Genomic DNA, 23,610 nt, shown 5'->3' with positions numbered 1-23,610 from the left:
TTCAGTTTTTTTGGAGCAAAAAAAACAACACATGAAGTGAACATTTACGTGGCACAAGAAAAAGTACAACTATGCCTTCTGCATTGATGCCAAGATTACTCGCCACCAATGGATAATGTGTAACAAAACATTTCTTGATACATTTTGTTGGGAAACATAACTTGGTCATACACTGAGGTTCCACAGTTTTTTTTTTGTCTCGTCTGCCTACAATAAACAGAAAACGTCTACAAGTCAACACCTCTCCAATGCATCTCCAGCATTTCATATCAAGATTATTTACATTTGATGCATGGCCTTCATGAAGTCATCAAAACAACCACCACCACAGAGTCATCTTAAAATTATACGTCACACTGTTCCCAGAACATTCCTCCGGCACCGCAGCACCTTTATAGTGAACACACTTTGGCAAAAGATCTGTTTCAACTCGCAGAAATCTTCCCCCCTCAGAAAACGATGACCTCGACTTCCACAGCTCTCCTAGCAGACAGCTGTTAGTTCCACAATGTTCAAAGAGCATGTTAACATATTTGGTTCAGATGTGAAACTTCTTCTCAGCGTTATACACTGCAGACCCATGCATTTAAATTTAACTGTCCTGTAGTCACCATACATACAGTAATATCCTTTTTGAGTTAAACAACTGAACCGAGAGCATCCAAACCATAACGGCAAGATAAGTGCCGCTCACCTGCAGCTGGGGCTCAAAGTCAAGTGTAGTAGTAGCAGCAGCACGCACAGTCTACGTTGCACGAGTGGCCATTCTATCCATAGCCTGAGGACAGGCACACGGATAGACACGGGTGGACGTGCACAAGGCCCAAAAATATTCAAATCCCAACACTGGCTGCTGATTTGGATAGGAGCTGTTCCAAATTTGACACAGAGAAGGATTTGTTTGAAACTTTTTTTTACTGTTTAGGAGAAGGTTGGCGTGTGCCAGGAGAGAGGCTGGTGTGTTGATATAAGAAGCAGATGTGAAATATGCACACTTGGGAAGGAAAACAGACAAAGTGCTGTTCCACTCAAACGTGGAAAAATAAAAAGCCACATTGTAGATTTGAATGTCACACACCTGCCTTTACTTTGACCAGGAATCAATGGAAACTTAATGAGAGGTAAAAGTCACAGCAAAATTAAGTGCATATTCAATAGTTACTTACCATAGAAAACGGCACCTTCCCAGGAAATATAAGCCTTTGGAGTTTCAGTGGAAATTGTTCTCAATATTGACAAGGTCACGTAGGACACAGTGAAGGTCAAAGTTCTAGTTCCGACCCGATTCAAACTTGCTCTTGTTATGTCCCAGTCACTTTCCGGCTCGTATTATAGTCCTGATCCACAAAAGATGACAGTGGATGTGTTCACTTTGTTTATGACAGTAGTCTGACAGCCACACGCGCAAACACAGAGGCAGAAAGTCACAGGCCCCGCCTACCTCCCCTTGCCCTTCCCAATCACACCCACAAGAGCTGACTCACATCAACTCCCATTTTTGCTCCCTAATGTTCTCCACATCACTGACTTTAGCGCCAACTCAGAGTGAAAACTCACTTTACTGGCGGATGTTTTGGTCATATTGAGGTTTTCAATTGGCATTCAACCTTGAAGGTTTAACACTCTGGTCACCTTTTTGAAAGTGATGACCCAGAAAAGTCTCTCTCTTACAAGGTGGAAAAATTTGGCATTCTAGTAGTCCCAAAGTTCAGAATGGATTTACATGGTATTTAGACAGATTTCAGAACTGAAAATATCAAGGAAAGGTGATACAAAACTTGTTGACTGACATCTGTGATTGTCTAGTGCACGGGTGTCAAACTCAAGGCCTGGGGGCCAGATCCGGCCTGCCACCTCATTTTATGTGGCCCACAAAAGCAAATCAAACATGTCACCTTCCACAATGCTCGCTAAAATCTCTACCAAAATTTTAAATTATCATCTGTAATAAATAAGAAGGATATTGTAAGCATTTTCTTGTGACCAAACCCATCATGACAGTGGAGTAAACCGTTATTCTTGACATAGTTTCAGTCATAACGGCCCTCCAAGGGAAATGGGAGCTAAAATATGGCCCACGAAAAAAAAATGTGTTTGACACCCCTGGTCTCGTGGGTCAAAATCCGAAAATTTCACAGTCACAATAATTATTGTACCTGTGGGCATCATATTTATGCTTTTATCACTTACACAAGGAACCATTCTTGGAAATCACGAGCAGTCTAGGCAGTTTATAATGAGGCCATGCTTGATTTTCTCGTGCAGCGTGTTTGGAACATATTAGTCATAGAATTTGACAGTAGTCCCTGGCAGGAAATCGAAATTGCTCCTTTTATGTAAAAATGACAACCATAGGGGGGAAAAAAAGTAAGTGGTGGACTAATTCCATTTCATAAATACTGTACGTTACGGCATATTCCAAATGGAGCACATTAAATTAAAAAAAGAAAAGGAAAATAATGATATGGATATCAAGTTGTAACTTCTAAGATAAAGGGGGGCGCAGTGAGGGTGCTCTTTTGTTTTTGGGTCTAATCCGAGATGACTGCATTTAAATCCCTCGCAATTACCTAGCTCACAAAAACAAGGGTGCACCCCCAAGGCAGAAGTGGGAGGGGGTGACACATGTTTGCGATCGGGTAAAGGACGGGGTGGCTATTAATGCCAAACCCCCCAACATCAGTGACTCAAAATAAAGCAACCTGTTGTATCCATGTCCCCCGCTGTCAGTCTTAATTCGAGGAGGCTACTCTTAAAAGAGGGGAGGGCAGCAATGCAATTAACGTAAAGGATTACACCCCACTGGCAATGCCATTGTTGGGGGAGGAATGAATAGTTGGGGGAAGGGGGTGGAGTCCTGCTCTGTGACCTGACCTTGGCATTAACCCCCTGACCAACTATGAGCTTTGAATTCCACCAAGTCTTACCGGGAAGTCTGCAGTGCATGAGCAAACAAAGGAAAGCAGTAGTGTGAGGATAACGATGATGAGCACGTCGGCATAAGAAACAAAGCGTGGACGCACGCCGAGAGTCTGCTGTTAGTTCCCACATATTCTTGGCCAGGCGGCCGGTTGGTTGGTTGGCTTCAATTTTGGAGAGTAAGTGTGCTGAAGTTGGGCAGCCATAATCATACACTTTATGTGATTTAAAAAAGCCTTGCACTGCCTCTGGAGTCAAGCCGTGCAGATTTAACATTTCATTAAATTGCAGTTAACATGAGTGAAACATGACTGGAGGCTCATTTTTCGAGGGCTTGCTATCTTAACCCCTCCTTGCTTGGGGCCTGAACCCCGTTTAATGGGGCCCATCCAAGGAACGTTTTCATTGGAGCATCACTCAGGTAGCCTCTTCCTGTTATTCCTTGTCTGTTGCTATGCTTCTTAAATCCTGACTGGGATGGGTGACTAGGCGTCATTTGTGTTTCCATTTTCCAGCTACAGTAAGACAAACTGTGAAGTGGATAAGTTGCTACAGGATGCCGGTTGATTGCAAAAATAGTTAATTCCAAGATTAATTGGTCAGAATCACAAAAACAATGTTCTAAGTAGTTGGCTATTTTAAAATTTGGAACATAAAAATTTCCAGGGGTTCCTTCTGGATGTGTCATCAGGGCAGACTACTTTGTAATGCAGCGTCAGTGTCATCTTCATCATCATCACCGATGGTTGGAAAAATACTAACTGGGATTAGTGTGCGACTGTCAAAGCGTCATGGAAAGCCTGTTGGAGCATGCTGAGGTCACAACTCTAGCTGAGACTTTTTTCTCCCATTGTTACATTTATTTAGTTTTAGATTTGCTTTGAATAAACAAAACAAGCATTAGTTGACTTGTTTGGGACAATCAGAGCAATTGATATTTCAACTAACAGCAAAAGGGGCAGATTAAAATTATGTGTGACCGTTAACTGAACATGGATTAAAAACGATGTTGCGTTTGCGGTTTGTTTATAGCAAATCTGAGCTTTAAAGTGCCTGAAAACGGGTTTCTCAATGGATGCTTTTGAAAACAACATTTTTTATTTCTGTGTAAAAAGCAGAAAATGGTTAGCAATGAAAACACTGGGCATGTGCATGTTTTCTGCTTTCAAAGACAATCACTATTTACAGTGTTGTGGTCAATCAACTGCCTTTTGCTTTTTCAGGCAACCAAAACACAATCTTCATATCAAAGAATAGTCAAAACAATACCACTTTCATCTATTTTAATGAAGTGCTCTGTGAATGGCTCATAAATGTGGCATAGAAGCAGTTTCCTCCCAAGAGTATTTCCTGCAGTTGAATTTGGAAAGGGAACGAGTTGAGAGACGCTTGACATCAGGAGAGAGCAGCAGTGCTCCTTAATACTTAACAGCCCTTGACACATACAGTAGCCTACATGAAGAGGACATGTAGCTTCAAGGGAGTGTTTACTGCCCCGCTTCAACACGTCAGCATGTCAGCGCTAGTTAGGTGAGATTTTCATTAGCGGCAGCAGAAATGGCGGGCTAAACACCAACCCGGAACAAGAGAAGGTGAGAAAGGGTGAAAATTAGATCATGAGGCAAAAAAGGCGAGAGTGACAACACAGAGAGCCTTGGGCCCCAGATGTTTGGAGGGAAGGGCCTGTTTCCATGGCAAGCCACACCTTACAATTTGTCTTGTCTGGTCGTGTCCCATCAAGGCTCACAAGGAGAGAGAAGGGAGACAAAAAAGACAAGCAAGCAGGGACTAGCACCAAGCGCAGACTGACGCAAATCTAGCGAGGATTGCTCCAACTTGAAGGTAAACAATCCGCCAATACACCCTGCAGGCGTTTTTTAATCTGTTGGATTTACAGGAACCCGCAGCAAAGTCAAATCCAAATAGAGCAAAAAAATATATCGCGAAAACACGTGGCCACACAATCAGCAAAGACGATGAGGAGAGGCACCCTGTTGAATTGGAGAGAGGACAATCGTTCGTGCCCGTTTCACAATCTTTCTCTGAACCACCAGCATCATTTAAAAACTAAACAAAAACTAAAAAACACACTTTGTCTGAGAATATATGTCATTACCCATGAAACAGAAAGTCATATGCCAAGTACCGGCAACAAGCAGATATAATGTGATGTGAACAAATAGGTTAAAGTACCGGCAACAAGTAGATATAAATGTGATATGAACAAATAGGGTTAAAGAAACCTATTTTCTTTTTCTCTTTTTTAACTGCATTTTTTTACTGCATAGATAGATAGATAGAGATAGATAGATAGATAGATAGAAACACAGAGAGGAACAACGTCACAAAATTATGCTCTCAACCCTTTTCTGAGTTTGTCAAACCTCTCTATGACTTGAAACAACATTTGCATATGGTCATGGGCAAAGAGGGGGAAAGGTGTTTAAAAAAGATAAGTCTACTTTTTTATGCAGACAAGTGGTCGTAAAAGTATTTATCGATTCAGGGAGTGAATATACAGATGTCCAAATTTTCCCCAACTTTGTCTGACTAATCCTGAGTAAGTTTGCTTTTGGGGAGAACAATAAATCCAGTGGCAGGACTGTAACTGCTTGTTTGCTTTTTACGAACTGTTAAAACTGAAGCATAAATAGCTTCAAATAAGTAATAAATAAAGAAAGATGAGTGATAAGAGTACGAGATTTGATCATGAATCCTTTTTTATAGCCCGGCACAAACACAAGGAAGAGTCTTCCTGCTCTTACCACACACCTCCATGTCATAAATTCAAGAGGAACATTTGAAATTGTGACATTGGGGAATGTCACATCCTTAAAGGCCCATGGCAATGTGAGTCAGGACATGAAAACAAGTACAAGAAAATGTCCACCATTTACTACTTCTCAAGACAAAAACTGATCACAATGAGCAATAAATCACAACCCCCATTCACACGGACCTGTGAAAAGGATAACATTGTAGCCGGTTTGGCTAAACGGTAGCCTGCTATTAGCATAACTTGTAACTCAGGAAGGAGCCAGTTATAAAGATGACTTCAAGTTTACTTGAAGCGCACGGTGAGTTTTTGAGATTTAAGTTCTCAATATACTGTATGTAACAGTCCCAACAAATTCGGATTGTGTGTTGTGTGAATTATTTTTGCTCCATGTACAGAACTTTGTATGAAGCGGTGGTTGTTTTCAAGTGCTCTATAAGTATAGTGGATTTTAGCTGTTCTTTGTGACTTTTGATTCAGTGTAAATCAATGACCTAAAAACAATTATTTTGGGGTTGGATTCTTTCCCCTTGCCATCACCGTTTTTGCACGTCTAATGACTTTCTATACCTTTTGTGCATACAACACATCCTTTTTGCTACGTTGTTTCTTTGCTACTGGAGTGACAGCAACTCTATCTGGAAAAAAGCACAAATCGAGCCTTTCTGAAAAGGTAAATACAACACCCTGCATTTTCTACCTTCTTTCTTCACAAGAAAGGACCACTCATTTGAAAAGAGGAAAAGCCACATGATGCCAGACTGTGGCGAGGTAGGACAGAGTGCAGGACAACCAAAACAAGCAAGCAGGGAGCAGGCACCATGTCCATCTCCCTCAGTCTTCTGGCCAGACTCCCATTGTCCAATCTGGCAGCTTCAAAGCACTAATTCATTAAACGCTCCAGTGGCCAAACACAAGGGGCCCCGACACCCCTTTTAAACTGCCTAAAAGAAGCACGGCAGCTTTCGCCCTCGGCCTGACCTTGGAGATGAAGTTTAGTGTTGCTGAATCTGATGAGGAAATCAACAGTGGAGGTGGGTGCCATGTGCGGGCTATTTACTGCAGTTCAGTTTACCCACTCAGTCTAGAAATCTTACCAAATGAGTATGAGGTGATGGGTAGTTTATGATCGTCAAGCACCAATTTAAAGTATTTGTCAATCAACGCTGTTCTTCCATCTCTCAACAGTCTCTCCAAATTTAGAGAAGTGATTTTCCGACTGTCAGTGAATGGGAACTGAACCCATGCCACCTGCAATGAAGTGAGACGAATGTACCATTAAATTACCAGTGACCTAAAATATAATTATGATATTAAATTTTATGACAAAGAAGTCTCAAAGAGAAGAGCAACTACTGCTAAATGTGGTTAAAGTCAGCAAAGTGCCATAAGAAGAGGCACCATGAACTACTCATGACCGAAACAGATCACTGTGAGCAATAAATCACAATTTCCATTTACACGGACCTGCAAAAAGGAGAACACTGGAACAGGATTGGGTAAACGGGAGCCTGTTATTAGAGTAACCTGTAACTCCGGAGCCAGTTTTAAAGATTACTTTAAGTTTACTTGAAGCGCATTATGAGTTGTTGAGATTTAAGTCTTCAATATTCTGTAACAGTCCCCCAAAAATTCTATATGGAAATGAAGATGGAATTGAAACCCTCGCAAATCGTCAAAGTTGCCTATTCCTGCCTCGTAACACCCAGATCTTATCTTATAACGTTTTATGAAAACCACGTTTCATTGCAACACACTTCATACTAAATTTTGTAACATACTTAGCAAAGAGATAAATGGAAATGTGCACGGCACAACCAATGGGGCTGTCGTCTAGCACTGTTGTTATGGTTGTGACGTAGTTGCACGTGCATGCATACCTTCCATGCAAAGGTTTGCTTTCCAAAAACTACTTTGAGATCTGTTTTGTATGCGTCTTAGGATTCCAAAACACACACCATCTTATCCATAAACAGCCAAAATAAATGTCTTTATTAATTTTGTGTAAATGCCCCATGATAACGTCCCATTGTCTTCTTGACGAGACTTGGTCTTACCTTTGAGGCCCTTCGTCGATCAGGGCACTTGGGGTGCTGGCACACCACCCAATCCTCCTCCTGAACAGGCTTGTCATCTGAAACCAAACAAATAGGCAAATTCAAACATTTGTCACTGTACAAATACCTTAATCTTGAGCTAATTAATTACATGCATTCATTAACAGTTGTTTCTTGGTAGAGCTGTTGAAAATGCTTTCTGGATTTGTCGCCTGAGTTTATAGGATGAATGGATAAAGTAGGTGGGGGGAAAAAAAGGTGGCGAGAGTGACCGAACGGAGAGCAAAGTGATACAGAGTAAACACAAGCTCGGAGGGAGCGGGTGGGGAGCACTAATGGGAGGAGATCAGAGGGGCATGAATAATGACTGACAGGACTGGAAGAAAATGGAGCAAAGATGTCGAAAGCTCCATCCCTCTTTCTTTAACAAAGTGCACTCACTCCATGGTCCACAATAACATTTCACTCATGTCAAATAAACTTCCCAAACTTACTCTGCGAGTCAATATTGAGCAAGTGATGAAAGGCCTTGTTTATGTCTTCATCTTGTACAGGTACTTCAAGTACATGAGATAAAGACATGATAACAAAAGACGGGCATATTTACCAGCCTGTCTTAATGAGGCCCCTCTTTTGCACAGGGGGTGGTCATAATGTCACCTGCTTCCTTACAAAAGAAGCCAACTATCATGTTTCACGACTACGTCTAAGGCAAGGCCCTTTTCAAAGGGTTGCAGTTGAAACATGAAGCCGAACACTTTTTTGGGGGCAAGAGGAAAAAGAAATAAATAAAAGACCCAAAGCCCTGTTCCGCTCTGAAAGTCTCTTAGTCATTCACTTGGCCACAGCTACACCGATGGGTCAAAGGTGCTTGTGGGAAGGAGGGAGTCGAGCACTGTAATTGCCGCAGACCTCACGGTTGGCGGTGTCGCTGCCAGGAGGATGAGGGACAATCCAATCTGCGGCAGACTTCCTTCAACAAAATGTGGTCTCACGATGTGCTCAAGCAGAAATTTTCCTCTGACTTTTGCCCAGCTTCCCGGGATAGACTACACCCCACAAGATTTAATTTTATTTTTTAATGGCTTCATCTATGGATGGGCGTTTGACTAAATTTGTTTTGTTGACTATGAGAAGAAGAATTACAAATATTTTGAATGGGATGTGAGGCTGTCTCAATGTTATGAAGTCATTTATGCCATTGTAATATTCCGTAGAATAACACTGCCATGGCGGAGTAATGCCATCGTGGAGGTCTGCTCAACTTCTCATAAGTAATATTTGTTCTTCCGGCCACCATCTAGACCAAAATCTAGACCAAAGCCAGCATACCCCTACTGGTGGCTACTGTGCCGTACGTTGTTTCAGGACACAATCAACTTCACAAACTGAATTGAATGAATTGTACAACTGATCAGCCGTACGATAATTCGAAAACCGCTCCTCAATGTATTGAAAGGTATTATGTTAGGCATTAAAAATGCATACCATAAGATAAGTATGTTTTACAGTTATAAATACAGCACCTTGGGGACAGACACGGATGAATATTTCTTTTGAATTTTAGCTACAGGTAATGTAGACCCCTAACAGCGATATCAACTGCTCAGGGGAACAAATTTCATTCACATCTTAAAATTGCCACTGTATAAAATGGACGGATCAAATGGATTTTTTTTTTTTTAATATACTAACGCCCCCATTTTCCCATAGACTTCCTCGTCATATCATGCTGACATTCCCTCTCAGTCTCTCTCTCTGATGAATCGGAATTCCTCAACTCAGCACTGCTGATGAAGCCAAAAGCTAACACAAGCTATACACGGACGCACACGTGACAGTGCACAAAGAGATCGCACACTGAAGAGACAGTGGAGAAGCACTATGCCGCTAGCTGCAAACGGAGGTATTTGCCGGTGGAAATGTTCATTTTTTATTTATGTACTAAATCACGTGTGGATTTCAGGAGAAGTACATTGATAAGTAGCACCAATCAAAAGCTGATTCTTTTGCCTCGATGCTTGCGAGTGTTTGCGCGCGTAGCAAATTTATTTTCATCAGGCTTCATGAAAGGTTGCAATGTTTTGCAAACAGTTTTAATGGTCACGTACAGTTTTTCTTGCCACAAAGAAATTTGCACTGTTCAAAATTTGATGGCCACAAGAAAAACTGTTAGCCACTATTAAAACACCTTTCACAAACCCTGACGAACAAAAAACATTCGGTCCTTTCGCAAACACTTCCAAGGAAACTTTGTCTTAATTCGAGCGCTTAAAAACATCAAAAATACTCAATCTAACATGATCGAGTCCAGATCGCGTTTTGAATTCACAAATACACAGACCAAGTGTATTACAAATACAATTTGGGTTAAAAACCAGCAGTACATGCAGTTGTGGCAAACATCGACAGTACATACAATATGAAACCAGTGAACAATGTTCCAGAGAAGGGTGGTGGAGGACACGTTCCAGGTTGAAAGATGCTGACAACTCAAGTTGCATTCAACGGACCCACTCATCGTGGAGCTACGAAATGACAGTGGCGCCGCCGGCTCAGGATAACAGTTTGGTCGCCACGTTCAAAAGCAATCATGAGGAGATTACTGCATAGCCCAAATATCTGAAGGAATTTGTGTCACAAGGTACAGTAAGTGGACAAAAGCTCAATGAATATTATGTAACATTGCAATCTTTAATCTTTAAGGCCTTATATAAGATAAGGCTGCCATGAAATACCGGATTTTTTGGAAAACGAAAGTAGGCCTTGACAACAACGATGTGTGTAGATAATTAATCAAACCCACTGGGAATTTGGGAGATTGCCATCAAAATTATTAGTCAATTTCAGCAAAATCATGTGAACTCAGAGTGACACATTAAGATATCCTTTATTTGTCCCACACTGGGGAAATTTACAATTATACAAAAATTTACATGAAATCCTCACCAATTCCTCCCAACTCACTCATTTCCTTGTTTTGATTCATAAACGCGTGTACCCGCGTGTTCTTATTTACGACCAAAAATAACAGCAAAGCAACATGGAAAAACAGCATTCAGGTTATCTTCAAATCCAGAAGAAGTGCCATGTTGTGGCCAAACGCAAAATGAAGTTGCCATAGCTAAATGAATGGATGAAATGAAATGAAATGGAGCATGTCAGAAACAAATAACGGTCACACAAGCATTTGCATCTAGGTCAACTGCAAGCTCGGGAAAAAAAGTTTTTCTTAAGGTTGCATCGTGATAATTTTCGTTAACCAAACCTCACAGGATAAAAGTAGAGTCTCATGGGACAGAGTACTCCAGTGTGTGTGTGTGTGTGCGCGTGCGCCCATGTAACCTTGGAACTCAAATTACAAATGGTTCAGGTTTAAAATGTTCAATGTGAAGATGTAAAGTGAAAGGCACGGACGGAGGTTTCTACTTTAGTCACAGTTAAAAATGCACTGATCAAAACTCTCTCTGTGACGGTCGTCTGTCAGACAGCTTTGAGTCAGCAGCCATTGTCCATATTATTTATTGTCCTTTTGGAGCAATTTGTGGTGCAGCCAGCAAGACAGAAAAAAAACAGTCCGCAGATGCAAACACAATGGCAATTTTTTAAAAAAACGCAATGCATAACAATAATAGCTCGAATGCATTCATAAGAATCAACAAGAAAACATTGTGCAGTGTGCCTTAAAAAAAAGCGAAAAAGGCCAAAAATGATTCATGGTTAAATACATGGCATGAAATGCATACAATCAATTAGGGTTGTTGAAAAGGCCACGAGCCACAGGAACTCCAGGACTTTTTGGACCTCCCCGTTTTACGCCTGGACAGGTAGAATCTGCGCCCAGAAGGAAACAACTTCAATTCAAATGCCAGGGGCTGAGTGGGCTCAAATAAAAATCTGCCTTGATTTCTTGAGCGATCTGCTCTTATGTCTAAATCCATAAGTACCAGTGCCTATGATTTTTGTAAACACCTGCACAATACCCTGAAATGTGTTGCAATTTTTTTGAGGGGGGGAGACACAAACCAACAAAGAAAAGCAAACGCAAGAACAGATTCAATAAAACATCCTCATAAAACAAGTGTCAATATTCAGATTTCTAAGTGTGCGCCAGTGCTCTCTTACATACAGTGTCAACTTGACGTTCAAACGTCAGTGTGTCATCAATTACTTTGCCCGGATATTTGAACTGCTGTACCCTCCCTCCAGCCTGATTATTAACCACCAAAGAAGGCTAGTTCTGAAAATCAATCATCATTTCGTTTTGGAAAGCTTAAGTTTGCGGAAGGACACCCTGCACCATTGAGTGAATTCCTCCGCAACAGGGCTAGGCACAGGGTCGTCATGACTGAGGAGGGACACGATCAGTGAATCATCATCACATTTTACAACCTGACATTTCTCATGTAAACACTGGCACGTGTTGGCGTGTAACAAAAATAGGAGAGGCGAAAGAACGCAACCCTGGGGTGAGCCGGTGGAAGGAAAAAGAACGTCGGGCAAGATGGCACTGACCCTAACACGTCGTGACCTTCCAGGTAAAATAAATAAAGAAATAATTCAAACAACCAACATCTAAGACCGCTATCGATATTGTAGCTCAAAAGATGCCCGTCTAAAATGTGGGGCTGGATACAATTAAAAGCAGACAAACAAAGCACCGTCGAAGTGCACAGTGATCATATTAAGGAGAGTGAGCGTTCGTCAACGACCATCCTCTGCGGATATCCAAACTGAAGAGGATCCAAGTCTGACTGGACAATGTCCATAAGGTTGTCTTTCTCCAGACTCTCAAGCGACTAAGGGAGATAAAGAGCCACGAGTATTTCAAAGCATTTATTTTTGCAGTAAGATGGACGGAAAGTTCCAGCACTTTCATGCTCGCTGGCAGGGAGGTTGAGACACATTCCTTCACAGCCCTTTGTTATCACATCCCTTTCACTAATAGCGTGAATGAGGAAGGGCAGCGGAAAATGAGTGCCCCTGTGCCACATCACAGACGGGCTACAGACAAATGTTTCAGCGCATCTGTTCACTTTGTTGCCGAGTAAATATTTCATCTGTGTGTTTTCCCTCTCTTTTGCATTTGTGGCGAGTCGTCTCCATGACTGGTGTCTGAGCAATTTCCACAAGAGACGCAAAAACTGGTTGGGAGTGTGGGGGAGAGCTTTCCATGATGAAGGTGGAACACTTTGCTCCAAATAACAGTGCCGGTAAGAAAAAGAAAGGCCAATACGACAAAATGAAGTCATGTCTGTTGCAATGCGGCATCAAACAATGAATTGCACAATAATGGCACATGTGCAACAAATGTCTGACAACAAACTAACGGGGTAGTGGTGTATAAAACACTCAACTAATGTTGAAGCACAATGGGAAAAATTGGCAGAAGATGTGGAAAATTGACCACGCTGAGTTGCCATTTATGCAGGCTTGCTTGAGACAGGCACTGGTGACTCTTAGTGTCTGGGTGTCGATGACAGTGACTGTTGCAACTAAAAGGCAATAAGGTGGACCACAAAAGCCCAAATGTCTAGACTGCTTGCAGTATTACAGCATCTAAAATGTGTTCATTTCAACCTGTTATGGGAGGTTTGCTGGCCTCCAATTTGTTCAGACTTGAGATAAGTCTAAATAACCCATAAAACCATGAGAATAATTGTGGTTGTCTGCCCAATAGGTGATGAAACTACACTAGGATCAGTTGGTGACCTTACCGCACAGATTATGGATGGCGTCCAGCGATGACGACCAGAAGTAGCGCTCGATTCCCATTTGGGAGTTGGGTGATGGTGTTGGCTCCAACTCATAAGCGCCGTGCTTCTTCCAGTACAGGAACATTCCGCTGACTTAAACTAATACACTCTCTAGTTATTAATGAAAAGGAAAAATTTTTATAAGATGCTTTAAAGCGAGATCTGACCCAGCTGTGAGTCAACTGTGAAGTTGCTGATCGGCCTTGCGCATTCCTCCCCACAATGAGCTCATCTTCCAAAATCAGAAACTTGCCAGTTCAAACTCGGCTTTAAAGGCCTGCCAATTCAGTCATTCCAAATATCCACCTGCACGATGACCTCATGCGGTCCTGCCGTCAAGCATCTTCGTGCTACACCTCCAGAAGAGCAGAGAAGCCGGAAAAAAAAACTCTTCTCAAAAAAACGAGTTTAAGTCTAAATCTCGAACATCTTCAAAGAAGAAGCAGTGCTATCAAATGATGTAATAATAAGTCACTCCGATGCCGCCTCCTATTGAGACCACCAGCCAACACCTTGTCAGACTCCTCAAAACGATTCAAGAGAGATTCCTTCCGCCACCGCCGCTCTCCCTGAGACTCGACCTTGTCTGTGATCAGAGTTTCCTCAACTGTACAACACTCGTGCGAGCCAAGCTGCTTCTGTAGGATGTCTCGACCATAGGGGGGCTTTTAGGGCCCACGCAGTCAGACAAGTGCTGCATTCATGAAGGGGTGAGATGCATGCTGGGGTAGTCTGGGCTGATGGCTTTTGGACCGGACGGCACAAAGATCTCTTTTAAACAACCCTCCTACATGCAGAGTAGACTCTCTTTATATTTTGCACTCACTGTAAAGGGCTCACATATTCTGCATTAATTTATGGCTGTGCCCTTTAACTGTATTCATTTTTTGAATGAGTGTCCTTGTGTGTGTGTGGGGAGGGGGGGGGGGGGAAGCACTGCACAGATGCAAATGAAAGGTAATGATGATCAAACTGGCGATGTCAACAGGCTAAAACAATTGGTGGTGGCCAGGGGTCGGTAGTAACGCATTACAAATCCTCCGTTAAATTCACTCTTGTAACTTTAGAGCAGTGTTTCTCAAATAGTGGGGCACATGCTTTTTTATTTTTTGACTGTCCTAAAATAACGTGCAGTTGCACCTCCACTACGTTAGGGGGCAGTAGCGCTCTCATTGGCAGAGTTTGCGCAGGGAGCATTCTCAGGGAGGAAATATGGCGAGGCGTATGTAGCGCTTGGCTTCAATGTGACTGCGGTGGCAGACGAGGAAAGATCAATGTGCTTACTGTGTCTAAAAATGTTGGTAGCGGACAGCATGAAGCCAAATAAATTAAGGCGTCACTTAAAGACATTACACCCAATCATGCTGATAAGCTGCTTGAGTTTTTTTTCAGCGAAAACGTGCCGAATATTGCCAACAATCATGCCGCTTTGTGACTGCTACTTCAGTAAACTAAAATACAGGTCCCGGCGACACATTGAGCAGGAGCCGAGAGTTGCCGTGTCCTGCTTCAAACCTCGCTTCGAAATGCTGTGCATTGCAAAGCGTGCTTATTGTAGCCATGAATCCAGACATCATCTTTGATTAATTTTTTTTTTTAAAAAGCACAAATTCTTTTATACTGTATATATATTTTTTGCTGGTTAAAGTTTTTTTGTGCTCCTGAGATAATATTGGTGATTAGTTTGAATGCATTATTAGTTATTGATTTTATGTAATTTTATTTTTCAGTATCGTATGGTTTGACATGGTCAGTCAAAAAATATTTTTTGTTAAATTAAGGATTTAATGTTATTTTTGAATTTCAGATGCACTTTAAATCTTGTCTGTTCCAGTTACTGAAGCTATTCTTTGTTGTAAGTCGGTCCATATTTCTTTTTTTTATTCTCTTAGACGTTAATAAGGATACAGTGTTATGCAAAGGTGTACTTATAACAATCTTATAAACAAATGATACTATTTATAGTCGTGCGGGGGGGGGGATGTTTTCCTCTTCCTTGGGGGGGCATGACAGAAAATAATTGAGAACCACTGCTTTAGAGATCAATTATAATCGGGGAGAGGATTTGATTTAAAAAAAAAAAACGCTCCACAAAATTAGAAATTTGTTCCTCTAATGAAGTCACTGGTTTGCCAAACTGCTCCGCGGGGAACAAAAAATTATTTTGAGCGTTGCTGTTACCATTTATTTATCAACGACTATCATTGTGACGAATATGAGTAATTGAGAACGAGTGATGATTCTTATGGCTCAGTGATAGAGTGGTTTTGTCCCAACCCAGAGGTTAGGGATTTAATCCCCAGCCATTGAGACCTTGTTGAAGTGTCCTTGAGCAAGATACGAACCCCTAGTTGCTCCTGATGCTGTGTCATCAGTCGATAAATGAAGAAACAGTGTAAAGCGCTTTGAGTACCAAAGGTAGAAAAGCGCTGTAAGTGACAGCGCATTAACCACAACTACATGGTGACGGACACCCTAACAGATTTCCAATTATTATATGACCAATTGTTTTTTAAAATCTGGACAAACCTTAAAGGTAAACTACACATTAGAGAAGAGGGAAACACCAGTTTTTCATTGCTCTGTGTAGTGGTTACTTGCCTGACTTCAGTTCAAATTCACTGATAGTGTGAACGTGAGTGTGAATAGTGATTTCTCTTTACAAAAATACAATTAACCGCCGACCAATTCAGAGTGCAGTCTGCCTTTGGCCCAAGTCAGCCGGGCTATACATAGAAAATGGATGGTTGGATGTGTCACGGTTACCTAAGACTGTTGTCCAGTACACTTTCCCCAGCGTTCCTCAAGGGCTGACGCACTTCGGTTGCACGTCTAAAAACGGTCGAAGGAATACTGTGAGATTGAGTCTGGCCGGGCCGAGGGAAGGGAGGGACGCAGTCACATGTAGCAACCAACATGTCCAATTTTGGGATGAGAAATTAGAGGGTAGGATGAGAGCTGGCCTCTCTGCGCGGCTTTGGGCTTTGCAGACATGTGGTAATAATCAAAAGTAGCTTTGGGCATGAAGCTTCCCTTTTAATGAAGCAAGCAGATGTGAAGTATGAGAACTGGGTTGCCAATAGAAGGGCCAATTTCCACCTCCTGCAGAAACAAAGGATGTGTGAGCGCAGGGCAGTGGGGAGGGCAGAGGAGACAGACAACCTTGCTTTTATCATCAAATCACCCTTTCATAATAAGACTCTCGGCAAACAATGCACCTGCATGTTGCTCACACAACATTTACATCTGATCTCACCCTAACAGGGTTTCCAGATCCACAAAGAATACTTTTTTTTTTTTTACTTGTACTACTTTCATGGAAAACATTTTTTGCACATGTACTTGCCAAAGCAACAGGTAGGGCTAAAAAAAAAAAAACCCTTTGATGCAAAGCTACTTTAGCCATGGGATGCTCAAACAAAGGAATTTGAGAAAATATGCCAGCTCGTGTTCTGCAACAAAGCAAACAGCTGTCAGCTCTTAAAAGGAGTGATCCAGATGAAAAGGACCTTGAGATGACTAACTAAATTAAATTGATTTGGTGGCACGGTGACCCACTGGTTAGCTGTCTAAATTGTCCCGAGGTGTGAGTGTGAGCGCGGATGGTTGTTTGTCTATGTGTGCCCTGCTATTGGCTGGCAACCAGTTCAAGGTGTACACCGCCTACTGCTTGAAGGCAGCTGGGATAGGCTCCGGCACGCCGGCGAGCCTTGTGAGGATAAGTGGATTAGAAAATGGATAGATGGACGGATGAATTGTGGGTCGCTGGAAAGGCTTACTATATTTAAGAAGTGGAAAAGGCTGTGATCCTGTTCGAAGACAACGATACATGCCAATATGTTGGTTATAATTAGAACGGCAGCTCATCAAATGCACCCACCAGCACAGACCAAATCATGTAAAATAACAAATAAATGAGACATTTTATTTGATCTAAAAACACACTAACATACTAGCAAACAAACAAAAAGGTGTCCAAACCTAGCTCAGTGTTTGCACTTAGTCCAACTTAGTGCTGCGGGGATGCGGCATTATCTTCTGCTATTGTATACAGTAACATGATGAGCCCATTGTAACCCAAAACAACTCAAAGCACTCTTTGTATTGTTTCCTTTTGTGTTGAATTTATCACCCTGTACAGATTAATCATCCACTGTGAACCGTATTTACAATGTTACATGAATAAGGTTTTGAATTACAAAGTGGTTTTCCATCTGGGATAGTAGGAGCGTTCTGATTTTTGTCTTTATCATCTACTAGTAAACATTAACGTGAAGTTATCTGCTCAGTTGATTCCCCCTCGAGAAGTCGCAGGAGATTTGCGATGTTTGCAGTCATTGTTCGGCATTTTGGCACCCTTTGATTCTTAATTCTTCATGTTAGCAAAATATTTCGGGCAGGACTGTGCTTCCAACTTTCCCCTGTGGGAACTGTTTAGGGAAATCAATTTTCTCTTCAAACATGACTGTACACTAGGGCACAAAGTAAGGTGCGAAAAGGCACACAAGACATGCATGATTTAAGTGTGGCTGATCTAAACTACAATGGATATCACTGTTTCCATTTTTGAAAAGTCTATATGGAATAAACATCCCCTAAATTTGATTGAAAGAAGAGCCCAGCAGTTTAAGATCAGCATTCACTCGGCACCATGTTTGGGTGAAAAGAATGACGGGAAAAGACACACGAGAGAAGAGCAGGCGGGGGAAAGCCCTCCAGCTGTGAGCGTGTTTATGACGGTGACTTCATCACCGAATGAACAGACAAGAAAAAAAGACACTGCAGTGCAGCGATGACAACAGTGCCTTTACAGGCCGCAACCCTCACGCAACACTTGCACTGCGTGTAATCTGATAGCTAGCTCACATGCGGCAAGCGCAACTAAAATCAATATCATCAAATGATTCTTCGTTTTTTTTTAAGTCACCAAGGGTTACTATCAGGGCCTGGCTGGGGTGAGTGACCATTCTCTGTCCACCAATCAACCCACAGATCTGCCTCGCTCCACCTACTTTTGGCAACCTACCATTATGCTTGGTACTTCAACTGGATGACTTGCATGGTACAGAGGACTGATTTCGATACCCTACACAACTTGAAACAATGGAAGAGAAAACATCAGGGACCGAATCCCAGCCGGAATATCATGAATCATGATCCTTCACAAAACTTCACCTTTCTATTTGTAACAAAGCCACCATCCTCTTCCCTTTTGCACGCTTCGGGGGCCTTGCTTCACATACCGAAGAGTTCATCATCACAAACAAACAAACAAACAAAAAAAAGTACGCTACCAATTTTTTACATTGCAGGCAGCTAACGGCTGATTAGAATTGATTACAGGGGGCCCTCAAGTTACAACAGAGGTCAAATTGGTCAAAGTCAGAACGCACTGTAGTTTAACACTAAAAATATAGCTGCTCTCCGGCGGATATCCTGATACCTCCCAAACTTTTCAGGAGACCCCAAATCATCAGCATTGCATTATAAAAGAGAGCAACCCATTTTCAACACTTATGATTGGTCAATAGTTTGTCAACGTACCAGCCACGTATGGACTGACAAATTTGTGAAAAAAATTGATATATTACATTTACCAAATTGTGACATAGGAGGTTCCGGCCAGACGCCAATAATATGCTAACGCAGGAGTAAAGTCACAATTACGCTAAATGTGTATACGATATTTTTGGCCCACAAACATAAAACAATCAAATGAGAAAAAGTTAGGTGGGTGGTGATTGAGAATATCTTCTTGTACCAAATGCATAGCGTACAATATGACTCTCAACAATAACAGTGAATGGTGTTAGAGAAAATCCAAGTATTGTATCTGTGAAACAGAGATTGGATCGTGTATATTGTAAACACACTAAAAGCATCACTTTAAATTTCTAAAATAATATGAAAGGTGAACAACAAAGACTGGCGAAGGTTTATGACTGAGCCTTGCAGTATACAAAAGTATAAGCCATGTAATTGCAGCATCAAACGTGTACATGACATCATCATCCCTGAACAAAAGAAAAAAAACAAGAGTGTGACCTGCCTCAGGATGAGGCAGACAAGAGAGAAAGGAAATTACTGTCGAGAATAAAGTAAAACAATGGAGGGGGAAGTCTGAACTGCAACAAGTCACGCGGCGGGCCAGAACCCTCACACACACACACACACACACACACACACACACACACACACACACACACACACACACACACACACACACACACACACACACACACACACACACACACACACACACACACACACACACACATTCACATACAGACTTTTCATCTGCTTGCCTGGAGAAAAAAAGGAACACTCTTGACTGTACAACTCTTTGTTAAAAACCTTCAAAGTCCCACTGTGAACAGTCTGGTCCAAACCCCCGCGCCCCATGAGGGCACACTAAGAACCACTACTGAGGGGACAATTATTTTGCCAAACACAGCAACTGTGAAGTTGTCATCTCAAGAATTTGGGCTACACTATAAAGGGGCGAAATGCCACAAAAGTCAGGCAAGACTTTTCGAGTTAAAATTGCGTCATGTCAGACCTCACCATCTTGCCTAAAAGTGATTATTTGTTTACTGATATGGTGAGAGAAGAGATTATTTCAATTTCTACTATTTCCAATGGGAAACACTGTTTGGAACGAGGTGGCCGAGCATTCAGGATCAGATTGTGTTCTCTCTCAGTGTTACTGAACTGACTAAAGTGGAAGAAATCTAACAGTGCAACAAAGGTGGTCTGCTCACAAATGCCCAATGGTTCAGAATCCCTACCGGAGGTAGATGTGGCACTCTGTTTGCCTTTTGGACGCTCAACAGAGACCAGACAAGACATCTGGCTCCAGATTAGACCAGTACTTTATGATCAACTTAAGACTCACAGTGGCCTGGAAGACTGAAGGGTTCCAGACTCAAACTATTAAGACTGCTAAACTTAAACATGGTGTTGACGCTATGAACCCGTTGACTGCATACAGTGGCAACACGTGAAGTCAAGAGGTGGTAGGGAGCGTTTAAACATTCAGATGGCAATTGGAAAATGAGCTGATCTGCCCTGTTGCACAAAAAAAAAAAAAGCAGATTGGATGATCAAACATTAACTCGATAACATTTTGAGTTCTATTTTAAAACTGGAGAGAAAATTAAGAGGGTGACACGCTGGTTTCAGCAGCTACCTGTCAGTATTTGAATTCGGTGAATTGACGGTATAGGCTCCTGCTCCCATGACCCACGAGGCCAAGTGGTCAAGAATGGATGGTGTGACGAAATGAGTGTTTTTTAGGCTGGGTTGAATGTACACTGCAGGTTCAAGTGCCCAATTCAGATTTTATACCTACTTGAACTGTGTATCTCTAGATTACTGCTATATCTATTTATATGTAGCCTACATTTCAAGTTGCACATATCTTCAATGGCTGCATTCAAACTGACAATCCATGAACCAACTCGGATGCCAAAATTGCATGTAAGCAACTCCTTAAGTGTCAACACAGAGCAGTCGTAACACGGACGTATGCTAAACTAAGGTACAATCATACAAATATGCTAATAAAAATGATTGTACACACAGTTTATGTGGCCTGGGATGACTCTTCCTTCTCTTTTAACGACTCTTCATTAATTTAAATGAAAGAGCCCTCCACATTACTTCGACGACTACACTTGGCAGTTATTTTCCCTTTTGACTCCTCGACACACCTCTAACGTACCATAATTATCTTATCGGTCTAGGCTTTCCTTGTAGTTTATATTTACAGTGGGTGCCTTGAAATATGTTAATTATGTTAGTATGCGTGACCAATCTGTGAATGTTGATGACGACAAGCCTGGACTGGCGGGGCATGCCCGAACTGTGTATTTTCGCTGCACTTGCATCGGTAGATATCCAATATGTGCCAGATTTTATTCACATTTGGAAGAGGCCTGATTCTGATGCCTTTAATTTCCTTCTAACACTACCATGACACATATTCCAATTGTGCCACTTGAGAGTAAAAAAATAATAAAAGAATTTTGTCACTTTGACCATACACTGAATGAGTTGTTTACTACTGCCACTTGCTAAGAACCCAGGTAACGACCAAGCATGGCTGACCCGTTTTCTGGGTTTGGTCATGTGGTGTTCGTAAACTGAGCCTTTGGGCACTGTGATGTCATTGTCAGTGGCCAGCAAGGAGCAAAATGGCCACCCCCTGAGATGGACAAAAACAGGTGGCTGTTGCTGCTTAATTCATATTCCACAAATGCAATATTATTCTGGGTACCGCGTTTAGACTAGTGGAAATGCTTAGCACATATTATTAGGAAGAACATTTTTGACTGGAATATCCCTTTAATGTTCATTCATCCATTTTGTTTGGGATTTGTTTATTCAAGTTGTTTTCTGCATCTTCCGAAAGTTATTCTCTATAAAATATTTTGGTTAGTCTGTTACGGAATAATTGCATTTACATGTAAGTTTCACACATATATTTACTGTCTGCGTTATATTGACTGGTTATTTGAGTGTATGTTTATTATTATTGTTAATATTTTATGTTCCGTTTGTACGTTCTGTTATTTTGTACCCAACAGTGTACAGTTGTTGTATATTTATTTATTTGTATTTGCTCTTATTTTGCTGTGTTTGATTCTGCTGTCTGCTCTGCACCAAGGTCGGCATTTCAGAATCTATTCTCAAAAGACTGACCTGGACGAATAAAGGATGCATATGAAAATCGGGATGTATTGTATTGTAAAATAAAACAGTGTGACGAAAACACGTTTCGCTTTACGTACAAATTCAAAACAAAAATGGTCACTTACTGAGCCTCAACTTGAGACCGAGCCAGCTCCGCGGAGGCGACTTGTGCAGGACTGAATTCATGGTCCACTTGTTCGGAACCATGGAGGCATGCGGTCCTTCGTTTTTGGTGGTCCTGTGGTGATTTGGTGGATCCCACACTGCTTCCCAGCAGGTTCGCGTGCCGCCGGCAGTGTGCTCCGATGCTAATCGCTAATTACCCAGTGAAGTTTGCTTAGCAGTCCGGTCAAAAGCGCTCCCACATTGTCCTACACACTGTAATTTAAACTCGGCTCGATTCGGATCTCACATCACGCCGAACGCGTGGAAGGCAAACAGTGACAAAAGCTTTTTTTAGGCTACCCCAAGTCTTCACGTGAACTACAACACGCACATCCTAACCTGCTGTCGTTTAACATTTAAAAATTAAATGCTCCACCGGGAAAACGCCGTTCGTGCAAATCTGCTTACCCGCGATGAAATAGAAATAAATGTCCTCGGTGGTATTTTAAAGTAAGCGTACTGACTGCGATAACTTTTAAACAAAGTGCTGCTCCTTTTTTTTTTTTAGCTTTGTGTCTCCCCCTCCAAACACATGCCGACCGCCTTCCATTCATCCACTGGAGTTCTTTGCTCTGCAGTGGAAAGTAAGCGCCCATAGGGGCGCTAACGCGCAATTTAAAATAAACTATCCTTTGCAGAAGAGGGCTAATTCAGGGTTTAGAGATACATACATACATACATACATACATACATACATAAATCACGATAAAAAATATTAATGTATGAACATTTTAAATAAATATTTGATAAAACATTCCGAGTGTTACACAGTATCTCAACTAACAGTTGTTCAGATTTTATGCCTCTTGCATCACTGCAATAATGATGCAAAACATTGAATACACTTTTATCCAGATCTTCCCAAAAAATATAATGTCGTCTTTTGTGGCCCATTCTGCACCACCCCATCTGCGAAGCTTTGAAATTTTTGAATTCTGGGTAACTGGTAACCTATTTCTTACTGCTTGTCAACATCACGACTGTGAAAAGATGATTGCAAAAAAAAAAATATTTTAAATAAAAAAATAAAGCGAGATGATAAACAAGATTACCCCCCAAAAAACACTCTTGAGTAAATGCTGGGGTGGCTGAAGTAATCAATCAACCAATCAATTAACCAATCAATCAACCAGTCAATCAAAGCATTCCTGTGTCGCAATTGGAATTCACTTTGTTATGTGCCACCTCCAGGGCTGGAGTGGAACAGTTTCCACTTTACAATTTTTTTCAGTTTTTTTATGTT

General features: G+C 41.6%; 1 protein-coding gene across 2 annotated transcripts in view; it reads right to left on the bottom strand.

The window, feature by feature from the left end:
* The window catches only part of plekhg5b (pleckstrin homology domain containing, family G (with RhoGef domain) member 5b), a 55,238-nt gene extending 32,307 nt beyond the window's left edge, over nt 1-22,931 (bottom strand). Inside the window, exons 1-2 of one of the 2 annotated variants that reach the window (XM_086104159.1) lie at nt 22,328-22,931; nt 7,753-7,829 (exon numbers count right to left, since the gene is read on the bottom strand). In XM_086104159.1, the coding sequence (XP_085960285.1) occupies nt 7,753-7,829; nt 22,328-22,409 (159 nt within the window). In that variant the 5' untranslated portion in view covers nt 22,410-22,931. Of the gene's footprint in view, nt 1-1,166; nt 1,364-7,752; nt 7,830-22,327 lie in introns of those variants that run through there. The other variant, XM_086104323.1, reaches the window with a different exon arrangement.
* Between the last annotated feature and the right edge of the window lie 679 nt (nt 22,932-23,610).

Source organism: Hippocampus guttulatus, chromosome 1 (assembly GCF_054856545.1).
Source record: "Hippocampus guttulatus isolate MCC_2025c chromosome 1, RoL_Hgut_1.0, whole genome shotgun sequence".
In the NCBI taxonomy this organism is placed as follows: Eukaryota; Metazoa; Chordata; class Actinopteri; order Syngnathiformes; family Syngnathidae; genus Hippocampus; species Hippocampus guttulatus.
Note: the sequence above shows the minus strand (reverse complement) of the source record. Positions and strands in the feature narration are given on the sequence as shown.